Source organism: Bombyx mori, chromosome 25 (assembly GCF_030269925.1).
Source record: "Bombyx mori chromosome 25, ASM3026992v2".
Classification (NCBI taxonomy): Eukaryota; Metazoa; Arthropoda; class Insecta; order Lepidoptera; family Bombycidae; genus Bombyx; species Bombyx mori.
This window is the reverse complement of record NC_085131.1, coordinates 11,317,025-11,330,790: the sequence shown is the minus strand read 5'-3', so window position 1 is coordinate 11,330,790 and position 13,766 is coordinate 11,317,025. Positions and strand designations below refer to the sequence as shown.

The 13,766-nt window shown below is 32.7% G+C and overlaps 1 protein-coding gene across 4 annotated transcripts in view; it reads left to right on the top strand.

The window, feature by feature from the left end:
* LOC101739665 (uncharacterized) overlaps positions 1 to 10,420 on the top strand; it is a 35,091-nt gene extending 24,671 nt beyond the window's left edge. For 2 of the 4 annotated variants that reach the window (XM_004921828.5, XM_012689849.4), the window contains 2 exons: positions 1,000 to 1,125; positions 2,274 to 10,420. In XM_004921828.5, coding sequence (XP_004921885.1) covers positions 1,000 to 1,125; positions 2,274 to 2,436 — 289 coding nt within the window. In that variant the 3' untranslated portion in view covers positions 2,437 to 10,420. Of the gene's footprint in view, positions 1 to 999; positions 1,126 to 1,847 lie in introns of all 4 variants that reach the window. The other 2 variants (XM_062676180.1, XM_012689859.4) reach the window with 1 other exon arrangement.
* The last annotated feature ends 3,346 nt before the right edge of the window (positions 10,421 to 13,766 follow it).

Below are 13,766 nucleotides of genomic sequence, written 5' to 3'. Positions count from 1 at the left end.
ATATAATATAAATCATATTATAAGACCTGGCTTCGGATTTTTTGAAAATTTATTTCAGAAATTATATAGAACAGACAAGGCTGTATGGGCTTAGATCCCCTTGCATTTCCTAATAAGGAAAAATTGTACAAAAAAAAGTCTATTCTAGTTTTTTGTTATTGACAATCGTCATAGTAATAGATTGAATTATTCAAATCGTTTGAATGATAACTAGATGTGAAAGGTTATTTATTTATTTATTTGGTTTAAGTGACATTTTTGCAACTTAACAGGAGTGCCATTCCAAACTTAAAATTTGGAAGAAAATATCGTAACAAAAAAGCTTCTTCAGCTATATGAATGGCGTAAACTTAATTGAGTTTCAATTTAAAATATCGAGTTGTTAATGTTAATACAAAATAAAACGCACCCGTAATTACGAAGATAAATGTCGCGTTTTAAGCGTAATGTCGCTTTTTATTTTATTGCATAGATGTGTGGACGAGATCACAGCTCACCTGGTGTTAAGTGGTTACCGGAGCCCATAGACATCTACAACGTAAATGCGCCACCCACCTTGAGATATGTATTCTAAGATCTCAATATAGTTAGAACGGCTGCCCGCCCTTCAAACCGAAACGCATTACTGCTTCACGGCAGAAGTAGGCAGGGTGGTGGTACCTACCCGTACGGACTCACAAGAGGTCCTACCATCAGTAATTTCGCAAATTAAAATTTTTGTGGGTTTCATTTTTATTACACATGTTATTCCTTCACCGTGGAAGTCAATCGTGAACAATTGTTAAGTACGTATTTTATTAGAAAAATTGGTACCCGCCTGCGGGATTCGTACGCCGGCGCATCGCTAGATACGAATGCACTGGACGTCCTATCCTTTAGGCCACGACGACTTCATGTCGCTTTTTAAAATGTCGCTTTACAAATGCTCGTCGAATGTCGCTTTTTAAGTGGAATGTCGCTTAAAGGAAAATAACCTTTCACCCCTCGATGTTATACCAGGTCAGATCGCAGCGAGAAACTAACGAACGGAAACATTGAAGATGCAGAAACGGAATGCATACGACTACGCAAAGAGATTGCGGAGATGCGCAAAGCGAAGCAGAACTCTGACGAGCACGCCTTCAAGTAAGTTTACATATGCAAGTGTACTTGCACGCTGGAGCTTAGTTCGAGGGACTTGAATGGGAAATTTAAAGGTCCTTTTATCAATACTGCAAACGAAGATCGCTAAAAGGTTTGTTTCTCATCGCCCTTGTTGGCAGACCGGCATACGGTCTACCCGAGTGAGTGGTTACCATCGCCCATAAATGTCAGCAATGCCAGGAGCAGAGCCAAGCCACTAGCCTCGTTTGAAGAAGGATATGTCATAGCGCTCGGGAAACAATGTAGAGGGGAGCTCATTCCAAAGCCGGATGGTACGTGGCAAAAAAGATCTCTGGAAACGCACTGTCGATGAACGCAGTGGCTCCAGGTAGTATGGATGAACTCTACTCCGGTGGTGAGCGGTGCGATGGTAAAAACGAGATTAGGGTATCATTTCAAACAATACCTCGGAGTGCAGTTTGGGTAATTTAAGTGTAGCTTTGGTCGTGTGCTGCATTTAGATGAAACTTTCTAAAGCATCTTAATAATTCGTAAGAAGGAATTCGTAGATGTATGAGCTTGTAGAGAGACTTGTTCGGTATTTATAAAATTTTATCTCAAACCTTTTATTGTTCAGATCAAGTAAGAATTCACAATCTAGTCATAGTTTGGTATATGCTTCGCCCTAGGACTTGGTATTTCGAATGTGTGGCCGCCCTTTTCTATATAGAAGCACCTTAATTTATAAGTGTTTACATTTAAAGGTCTTTTTAACGATCAAATTTTTAAATTTCTGATTAGAATAATATGACTGTCGGGTTTTTGATTAGCGTGTCCTAGTTTTTAGTTTAGTTTCAAATGCTTTTACTAACTACTAATTCAAACTTTCCTTTTTCTGTGGCATGGGGTTGTGTTTTTTTTTTTGTTAGTATATATGTTGCTGTGACTGCTGTTTTAGTTTAAAAATAAATTTTAAGTGTTTATTTCTAACATTGAAAAAAATTGACATTATTGACATTTGGATCATGCCGAAAACGGAAATAAGTAGTTTTACGGTTTTTATTTTTTTTTGGGATCATAAACACTTGAAATTTATAAAAATCGACTACCCGATTATAAAAAAATAAGAGCGTATATTTTTTTTTAAAATTAAGATCGTCTGAAGAGTCCTTGACAAAATCGATTTTCAGACTCGAACGTCTAGTGACGCAACTGCGTTCGAAGTTCAACGGTCTTCAGCAAACGAACGGTCCGGATTCGTTGCCGAGCGAACCCGAACACGAGCCGAACGCTCGCACGAGGCGAACGAGCCTCAACTCGACCGTTGTGTTCGGACCGGTGACCGACTTGTAGCGAACGATCGGACCGACGTTGTGCGTTCTAGCGCACGACCTCATCTGGTCGATACTGTATAAAAGGGGTGGCCAACTTGATTAGAACTTGACAAGACCTACTAACGATACACACTGCGATCTACCAATGACCTATCTTGAAATTTAATGAAACAATGTAGTTCAGTATACAAATAAGTAGCATATTTTATTTTATTAAAAAAATATTAAAATAAACCTGAAATTATATAATAAAAGAAAACTATTGTGTGGAAGAGAGGATGAATAATGTGACGTAATGGTCATTAACAAATGATAGAAGATGAAGATGATGAGCGCAGTAGTGTTGGTAATTACGTTGCGCAGTCTGTTCTATGTATTTATATTTTTCGGTCTTGCCACGATCGACCGGTCGATCGCGATCAATCGGTTGGCCACCACTGCGGTATAACGTTAATGAAAGACTGTAATTTTGGACAATACTCCGAAAAGTGGTCGCCTTTCGACTTGTATATCGAACGTGGCGGCTTAGTCAACGATCAAGTTGATTTAGTGGTAGTAAACGAGGCTCGTGACGAACAATGCGATCTCTTTTATATTCGGCTCTAAATTGTAATAAAATTATACCTATTATTATTTAAAAAAAGACTTTAAATGAGGCCTATAAAATCAAAGGCAGCTAAACGCCATAGTGTAGTAAAATGGATTAACTATGGCGCCATCTTGTTTAGTTAGTTGGACACGCTTTAGTATTTTCATGGTATAACAAATGCAGCTAAATCTCTAGCAAATTCAGTTCAAAAATTTAATTTTTACTCTGTACTCAAATATAAACGAAGTTTTATCGTTTAAAATTCAGATTATTAGTAATATTCGCATTCTTTATAAATCTGCTTTAAAATAAAGAATATCGTAGCTACCCGAACAAAGTTATTTCAGTTTCTCAAACTGGGAATGTTGCTAAAACTGGCCCTAGCAAAAGCGGTACTTCGATGGATCAGAAAGATCCGTAATGACGTATTTAGGGCTGATTTTTGTGGTTTACCTACCTCAATATTTGACAGAATTGGATTTAGCTGCCTTTGATTTTATAGGCCACATATCTCTTTCGGCTCTAAATTGTAATAAAATTATAACAATTATTATTTTTTAAAAAAACTACATATATTAACGATAATTTTCGACGACTTTCAGACGTGAAGTGGCTTAACTAAAAATTTTAAGAAAATTAGTTTTATACTTTGAAAGACTCATAAACGCGTATTCTATCAGGCTATAAAATTAAACATTCTCTTTTAATTTAGAAAAGGACAAACGTACACTTTCCGTCTTTTTTTAAATCAAGCGCATACTTTAAAGTATTAAAATCGAAAATCTAAAAAATTACGATTCTTCATTTATATTTTTTGCGTTTGTCAAAAAAACAAGAATTTTGGATTAGGCCACTTCAATTCTGATAGGTAGAAAGTTTTAGAAAAAAACTGTAGAAAATAAATATGTATAGAACCAAAAATCATACTATAAATCAGGTACATAGGTTTTGATGTACTTTTTAAATGACAGTTTTTTTTTTTGTTCATGACGCTACGCCTCGCCAATTTTTTTCTGTAGTCAAAGAATAATGTAATATGTTAGAGATAGTCTAGCTTTAAATCGCTCGAAACATAATCTTTTACGGAAACTACTATTTCACTTCATTTTGATAATTTATCCATTAAAAATTATAATTATGATCCGATTTTAAAGTCAAACACTATGCAAGTGATAAAGAAACCATCTTAATTTTTTAACTAGTGTACGCATGAGAAGCTATTAATAATTTAATCAGGTTCAAATAACAAATTTTGACTTTTATATTTACGTCAAAGTAGAAGAATAAAAATTAAATGATATTAAATAATTAATCTTAACACCGTTTATTGATAATCGTATTAATGGAAAACCAAAATTAAATTATATATGCATATAACTATGTATTTTATTGTAAATACGTACAAAATTTTATAGAATGACACAATTGAATTTCAGTAAAAATGTTTGTATAGAATTAGGTTATCACACTTCACTATGTACATTTAAGAATTAGGAATTGAATAAGTACATAAAAGTGTTGATTAAAAAATATAGTTAAGTAAAATTAATAAAATAATCAGTAAAACACAGTAGAAATAACGTTTAGAACAATTAAAGTGAAGCATGTGAAATATCAAAAATTATGTAAGTAATTTTTGATGATATTCGGATTTTTTATTAGACGAAGTCAACTGACGTTTACTGTGTTGTCAGTTTTTGATGAAATAAAAATAGTGTTGTGACAAAGTGAACGATTGAAAAAACTCCTGAATTAATGAAATTGCCTCGATTGTCTAGTGAACAGTTGGTGTGCCGAATTGCCGATATCGGGTACGGGGTTCGAATTTTAGGCGTGCTTTGTATATACCAACGAGTTTTCGACGAAATATTATGTTCCTATAGTATCTACCTGTACTGAATACCGAGTGTTTTAAACATTAAGAAAAACATTGCCAGGAAGTACTTGTAAGACTGTCCTATTTCCAATACAACATATAGTTAAAATTATAGATGTATAAAATATAACAATTATAGGTAAGTAATGAAAATAAAAAAGCTGATTGTAGTTACATACTACTAGCAACATATATTGGAGCACTTTAATACAAATTTATTGTAAAATATAAATAATACTCTTTTATAGTTTGAAATTAATGATTAACTCTTCACACTCATTGTTCATTCGTGATTGAACGAGAACTGAACGCATCACTATTACTTTAAATATAGCAACATTATTTCACAAAGTGACATTAGCTATTGTCAGCTAGCTTCGTCTAATTAAAAATCCGACTATATACTTTTTCACACGAATTCTTTCAACACATATATAGTTCAGATTTATTTCCTTTATCATAATAGGAATTTCAGAATCACAGAATAACTAAAATCTTATAGCAAATAATTTTTTTTTTTTGTTAAATTAACATTGTACTTATTATGTGTGCTCATAATGTAACGTGTGTGATTTTTTTGTCTCAAAACTTTATTTTAACAAATACGTTCTTAATAATAAATAATTTAGGTGCTAGTTTTAGGTATTGTTATTTTATCATACCATTGAAGGGTACTTGGAAAAAAGTATTATATTACTTTTTCTGTTCCTCTTGATATTTAATCTGCTCGTTAGACAAGGATGTCAATAGTGTAACTGTTCTGTTTTCGTTGATATGATTATAAATTTAAACGTTATCAAAATTTTGTTTTAACCACAAAGAAAAGGTTACTCGAGAAAAAATGGCGACACAAATTCAGCTGACTAACTTTTAAACGTCGCTGGCGCAATAGTGAGCGCCTCTGATTTCTGGACCGAGAGCTTTAGGTTCGATTCTCACATTGGGACAACATTTGCGAGTGTGAATTTTTAATATTTATACATCTATATATTAAAACGTATACCTTATTAAGTATTACAGTTTCTGGCAACCGTGGTAGAGGGAATCGCTAATTTGAGGACGGATTACCGTCTTTTATTAGTTCCCAATAAACTTTAATATGTATATCTCAATTACGTATATTATATTCAAGCATTTCAGTCTCATTTTACTTACCAGAGAAATAAAGTTTTTTTTTTTTTTCAAAAATGTCATGTATCTTGAAGATCATCATTATATCATAACAAACTCGGTGATTTAAATAGAATGATGACACGGCAAACAGAATAAAACGTGTTTAATGTTTTCATCGGAAAATATTTACAGGTAAAACACTAAATAATAATTTTGGGCAATTGTTGATGTTAGCAATTTTCGTCCAATTGGCTTTTCACACTTTAGTATCAAGGTCGTGGATTTTATTTAAACGTATCGATGTGGCGATGTGGCAGATTCTATTGTCAAACGTATTGCTTTGAGAAACTGGTATTTTAGTATATTACAAGCGGCACGCTCCGGTTCCGCTCGGGTCTTTAACAAAAAATTTCAACGATATTTGACGTTGTTTTATTTAAATTAAGGAACACTTATTGTGGCATAACTATAATGGTTAGAAATATGCTGTCGTGACACTTTTTGTAAATAATAATGTGTTCTACAAAGTCGTAGTACTGTTATTTTATTCTATCATCAATAGTTTTCGCAGGGCACGCGATGTAAAGAATATTTTAGGTAACTTTTTTACACCTTGGGTTACATTATTAGAGGTTTAGTAAGGATCTCTAATTTTTTTCAAAAAAGATTATAGCCTATGTCGCTCAGGAATAGTGTAGCTTCCAAACAGTGAAATAATTTTTCAAATCGGTTTAGTAGTTTCGGAGCCTATTCAATACAAACAAACAAATGTTTCCTCTTTATAATATTAGTATAGATTAATTCATCGAACAAATTTTAATGATTATTTTATTTTGAAATTCCATCGTTGTGTTATACTTTTAACTTTGAATATAACCTGTAAGCCTGTATTTTCAATAATGTATATTTTATGTCCGTAACCCATTCGAAGATTAGTAATCTCAAATTAGGTATTTTATTTAAATTAATCTTACGGTTAGGTACGTCATATTGTGAACAAATTGAAGTGAGGTCAATGTCGATTTAGAATTAAACACAACAATAATAATAATTATTATTATTTATGTTATGAAACTTCAATTTCAACTTTAGACTTGGTCAAACTTAATTATCCATTACGCCTAGCAAACCTGCTTCAGTACGTATAGAGGTATTACGAGTAAGTAATGATTTTTCTATACATAAATTATATGTAGAGATTAATCGATGTGTTACAGTTAAAACATATTTTGACTTATAAAAGCTAGTTTTTTTAATTCATTCAGTGCAGTTAAACTTTTTTTTTTAAATAATTTTAACTAAGAATAAGGCTTTGACCAGAGGAGAGACATCTGAAATAGCGATTTAATCTAAATATTACAATTCCATTCGGGAGAAAGTATTTTTATTTAAAAATACTTACATATTGTTATTTATACATTCTGTAATTTCAAATCAACGATTGATCGACATTGATACTTTATTTATAAAACATTTTTTTTATAATTAAGCATAATTTTAAATCATAATATTGTGTTGTAATTTTTTAATTATTATTCTAACAATTTTTGAGTTCGTAAAATTAATGAATTTAAGTAATTTGTGTGATTTTAAGCTTAGAATTTCGTTATAGTTTTTTGTACGATAAAGATACAATATCTACGTGTTATGATAAACAAATAAATAAATGATAATAGGTAAATGAGAACGGTACTTTGTTGTCTATCATCCGTCCTTTTCACACGAATCACTGAATCGATAAGTGTGAGAAGAGCGGAAGCGTGCTCAAAATTTGTTTTCTGTTCCGATATTTTAGTGGTATATAAATATACGAAGTTATTTTCAATAACATTTGCGAATTAAAAAAAAAACGAACGATTTTATTAATAATGAGTGATTATTATTTTTTAATGTTTTATTTTTTATTAACATGTGATTTGAGTCTGTGTTTTTTTGTTGTGTGTTAATTTGTTTTGTCGAAGCGCTTATATAATATTATTTATGTATAACCGTGTGTTATGTGTGCATGTGTGGTTTCTCTGATATAGTACGTCGTGTTTGTTAAATATATAGTATAGTAGTATATATTGTATATATATCGCACCTTTAGAATTGAGGTGGCTTAAATAAAAAAATTAAGGAAATGAGCTTTATACATTGAACGACTTATACATTTAAGAAATTGAATTAAAAAATAATTAAATTTTAGTTAGAAGAGAACAAAGTACACTTTCCGTCTCTTTTAAATCAAACATAAAGTATCAAAATCAGAAGTGAAGAATTACAATTCTTCACTTACATTTTTTGGCGTTTACCAGAAAAACATGGATTTTGGATTAAGCCATTTCAATTCTAAAGGTAACGATATATTCTGAGACCATCTAATATTAAACAATTAATTATTTCTGTTGTTTCGAGTTCACATTTGTCGTGATCCCGAGTGGCCAATGAAAAAAAATAATCTTAATACTCAACGCAATCGTACTCACAACTTTACATTAAGATAATATTTGTTAACACATAATTTTAGTAAAAGTCGATTATGTCACAATTTTTCTTTTTTCAATAATGCAACACTAAAAATCCAAAGACAATAATACTATACAGTGTGTTTTAATTTACTTTTTTTTTTTGAAACGAACTTCCAAATTAAGACGACGTTTGAAAATATCTGTAAAAAAAAAGGTTAAATTTCAGTCATAACTTTTTATGTCATGGTACATGGATGATCGAAGTAGTTTGAGCAGGTAAGTATGGAATGGCTCATCCCCTTAACTAACCACCGACATTATAATAATATATCGTATAGACTGATGTAAACTAACATATTTAAAATTATAGTTATTAAGTTCATACCAAATCTATGTTTTAATGATAGTTCTAAATAATGTATAATTTATATTATGTATAATTTATCCCGTCAGTGGAGTGCATTGAAACAAATTAATAAAAAAAAATTCTTTAGCACTATCGAAAACTAATTAAAAGTATTTCATTTTGTTCTATAAATTATTTGAATGAATATCAAAATGTATTTTCATAGTATACTGATTAAAAGCGAATAAAGAAAGATATGCAGACATATATATTGGTTATCCACTCCGCTGATCAGGTCTGCCGTGAAGCATTCTTGGCTATACGAAATAAGTAAGATTTCGCTAACATGTTATAACAAAGACACGATTTTCGAACAGATATTGTATGTATCCACTGATGTGTTAGTAACATAACATTTCATTGCACACGTTGAGTTAAACTGACTATCAAATTTTAATCATAAATTATCATGATTAGGTGCTCGGTTTAGTATTTATTTGATTTAGAATTTCAATCTTAAAAGAACATAATTTTTTTTTATCAACTTTGAAATAACAATTACTGTTCGCATAAATATTATTTACGTTTTGTTAAACACTAAAATCGGTGCCTTAAATGTAACTAATCCGCCCATTATAATAAGAGCATTGTAATTAACAGAATAACAGTTTTCTTTTATAAACTAAATAACATCTTGTTTGGAATCGAAGAAATAAAACGTCTCGCGCCAAAATTTGATTTTTTTTCCAAATTTGAAATCAAATCGATCTAATTCTGTTTGGGCGCGAATCAGTTTAATTTTAATAATAAATGAATTACCTTCGATTTTCAAAATGCTTGAAAACACGTTTTAATGTTAAGTAAATATTTCAAACGACTCAATGATTTTATATAAATTCAATAAACAACTTGTAGATATTTTAATAAATATTAACTTTGAAATTACAATTATTTATTTATACCATTGAGCTATTATGCATATATGAAAGTTGTACGAGAGGCTAATAAAGTAGTATCAGTTCTATATAGGTAGTTCATTTGGCTGTATAAATCCTACTTACCTTGTTGGTAACGCTTCAAGTTTTGAATTAATGATATGAAAATATATTTGTCATTTTAATATTAAGTCCTGTATTTCAAAATAAGCGTCTCGATATTGTGAATGGTTCTATTGGTTTTAAGATGAGATTATATTATTTACTGCTATTCGTATTAAAAGCAGGTTGAAATTAAAATACACGTGTTTAAGTTTCAATGATGCGAACGTCGGGTTGATTCAAAAATCTTTAGGTTCACTTTTATGATAATTCAATGGAAGAGGATCAAAAAAAATTTGTACAAGCAGCAATATCATAATTAATTTTCACTGGTCATCTAATCGATCCAAGCTTTGAAAAAAAACTACGCTATGTGGTTGGCAATTATTATTTCTATCTTTTTTCAAATTCAAAATTTTCCGTACCTACCCACATTTTTTTGCGTTTCTGTTTCTCTAAGCATATTAGCTCAATGTGTAGCCAGGTCTGTGTACATTTTATATGTTTTCTCTCGTATTTAATGTTTCAGTAAGTTATATGCAATAGTTGAACTTTGTAAAATAACAGAAATATCAATAAATTATTACTCATTTGTAGTTTTTCTTATTTATGAAGGAGTGATGCATATTGGTAAGACCCATATTCTTTCTTTTTGTTTTACGCCAGAATTTTTTAGAACTTATACAGTGTTTGAAGTATAGCTGAAAGTATAAGCCGTCCTTTATACTGACTTCAAGTTTACTTCAAGTTACTTAGTTTGACTTCAAGACTACTGATGTCCAAATCCGGCAGGCTGGTACTGATTTGTCTAATGAAATATGTACTTGATCCCTGTTCATGAATGTCACGAATAATATTATGTCATAAGTGAAATTCGCGAAGTTGGATAAGTTTCCGTCTTTTTTTTTCTATCTATGCGGATAGCTTTGAGAGGCTATTTCAACTTCACCGTAACGTGTAGGTGAGCTCACGGGGCTCAAACCAGGAGTGTTGCTAACACTGGCCCTAGCAAGAGCAGTGCTTTGCAGAATCTACCACCGGATCGGAAACGCGATCCACTGAGAAGCTCCAGCGAGAAACTCAGTGGGCTGTTTTTTTTTATTGCTTAGATGGGTGGACGCGCTCACAGTCCACCTGGTGTTGTGGTTACTGCAGCCCATAGACATCTACAACGAAAATGCGCCCCCCACCTTGAGATATAAGATCTAAGATCTGAGTATAGTTACAACGGCTGCCCTACCCTTCGGACCGAAACGCATTAATAGCTTTAAGTTTAAGTAATAGCTTTCTGAGTCTGGTACTGGTACTGTCGTCAGTCATAACCATTTGACAATACTTTATATTTCAATAATTATTAAAGGTATCGTTCAACCCTTTTACGATTGTAACAAAGGTCAGAATTATGTTTAACCCCAATAGACTAGAAGCAATTTATTCAAGAGTATATTGTTTCTGTTTTATTTTTTTGAATTGTTTTCAATGAAAACAATAACAGCGAGAGCGGCACCCGCGCGCGCTTCGGTCACGTGTCGGTCGCGTGCCGGCGCCATCTTACCGCGGGGATGGGAGGCTTCCGGACACGTCATTGTGGGAAAGGTGTTGCCGTAATTTGGAGCATTGAAGCTAATGATCGTGTGTCATCATTAATGTCATGTTATATTGTAAAATGTAAACCGTTAAGATTTAAATTCTGTTTTCGTTTTATTTGTAGCATGCGCAAAGGGGACGATGCGAAGACATGTCACCGATATCGGTAACAATGTAATCACATTGCTCCAATCACGGCTTCAAAGCAATGAGCACTCATGAACACACTTGAAGTCGTCGTGGCCTAAAGGATAAGACGTCCGGTGCATTCGTATCTAGCGATCCAACGGTGTTCGAATATTGCTTAGATGAGCCCACCTGGTGTTAAGTGGTCACTGGAGCCCATAGACATCTAAAACGTAAATGCGCCACCCACCTCGAAATATAAGTTCTAAGGCTTCAGTATACCTAGTTACAACGGCTACCCTACCCTTCAAACCGAAACGCATTGCCGCTTCACGGCAGAAATAGGCGGGGTGGTGGTACCTACCCGTGCGGACTCACAAGAGGTCCTGCCTCCAGTAAGATTATATAAAAAGAACGTATATACTCTTTCGGTTGTCGAGAATCTACGAATTTCCCATTAGATTAGAATTACCAGCGTTTTGTTTCGCTTCAAAGTGGTAAACAAAAGAAGAAGAAACAGAATAAACTTATTATCACAAACGATAGCAGCTATATGTCAGATCGAAGCGCACGAATGCTTTTCCACAGATATAATGTAGATTGTAGCCGGCGATGGATGATAGTCTTCCAAACTGTATGATTGAAGGTGGAGTACAGGAATAATTCAGGTAGAAGAAAATAGAGAGTATATAATATTATCTATATATATAAAAATGAATTGCTGTTCGTTAGTCTCGCTAAAACTCGAGAACGGCTGGAGCGATTTGGCTAATTTTGGTCTTGAATTATTTGTGGAAGTCCAGAGAAGATTTAAAAGGTAGATAAATATGAAAATGCTCGGAATTAAATAAAAATAACAATTTTGTTTTTCCTTTGATGTGTCCCCCGTCGGAAGGGATTCCCTTTGTTTGTTTTAAGTTTATTTTATACAAAAGTTTAGGTACATATTTTATTTATCGATTGAGGTATTACGAAGTTTGCCCGGTCAGCTAATAGTATAATAAAAAACAGCCTAAAAATGGAAAATTTGAAAAACTACCATGATCTATGAATTTAACAATAATAACCGTTGACGTGGAATAATAAACTGACCGCAACGTAATGATTTAGCGGCGACACAATCAGGCCGGAGCGATAGGCGACCGCTAAAATACTCGAACCTCATAAACGTACATGAATTACTCAACTGATTGTGCTAGGGATGCGAAAAAAAGAAAAACTAAATTGTCCGAACTATTTTTTAAAATGAACGTTATTTTCGCCGACGCTATATTTTATGAATGTGGCGGTAACTGTCATACAACACAAGACATTTTCAAGGTGATATACGGACCGTCGGTCTACCGAGAAATATCACCCGCTCGGTGGAAGATCTTCCCTTCTTCGCTAACTTCCAAACTGCTGATGCTCCTGCCAGAAGACTTCTCGGTAGATAATCACAGGTTCGAATATTGCGTGTTACATTTAAGTCAACGTAGTGTCTTTATCTATACATATAAATAAAATTGGAGTGTCTGTTTGTAATATTGAAATAGTTGCTTTTTACTACATGCATATGAATATAATAATATATACGGTACATACACCAAAATAACATTATTACAATTTTTGTCTGTCTGTCTGTCAGTCTGTCTGTTTGTTCCGGCTAATCTCTGGAACGGCTGGACCGATTTTGACGAGACTTTCACTGATTGTTTAGACTAGCTTCGCCCCGCGGCCTCACCCGCAGTATGACAATAACCGCGGGTAACATCGCGGGACTCAGCTAGTCGTTTATAGAATTTGTGACGATTAATACATTTATCGTCTGTTTGGAAATGAATTTAGAATGTCGTTCCTCATTTTTGGAATGAATCATTTCATACTTCGTACTTGTTACGTTGAAAACTTATTCTGGTTTCATTATAATTCTGGAGTCTGTGTGGATAGTAAAGTAATAATTTTCAATTGTTTTGCCTTTGAAATGCGATTTCTAAGAACTTATGCAGTAACCGGTACGGGGAAAACGACATATTGATTGTGTCAGATAAATGGACTATCGATTCATTAATGTGCTGTGTAAAGAACTTAAACTATTCATTTGAACCTTCAACGTATATTTTAAGGATTTTAGTAATTTTCATTTTGTAATGTCAATGGGCTTCATTAAAAAAGCTCGTCTTAAAAATATCCAATTATATAAAGCACTAGTAAACGCGAACATGACAACGATACAGTGATTTTTG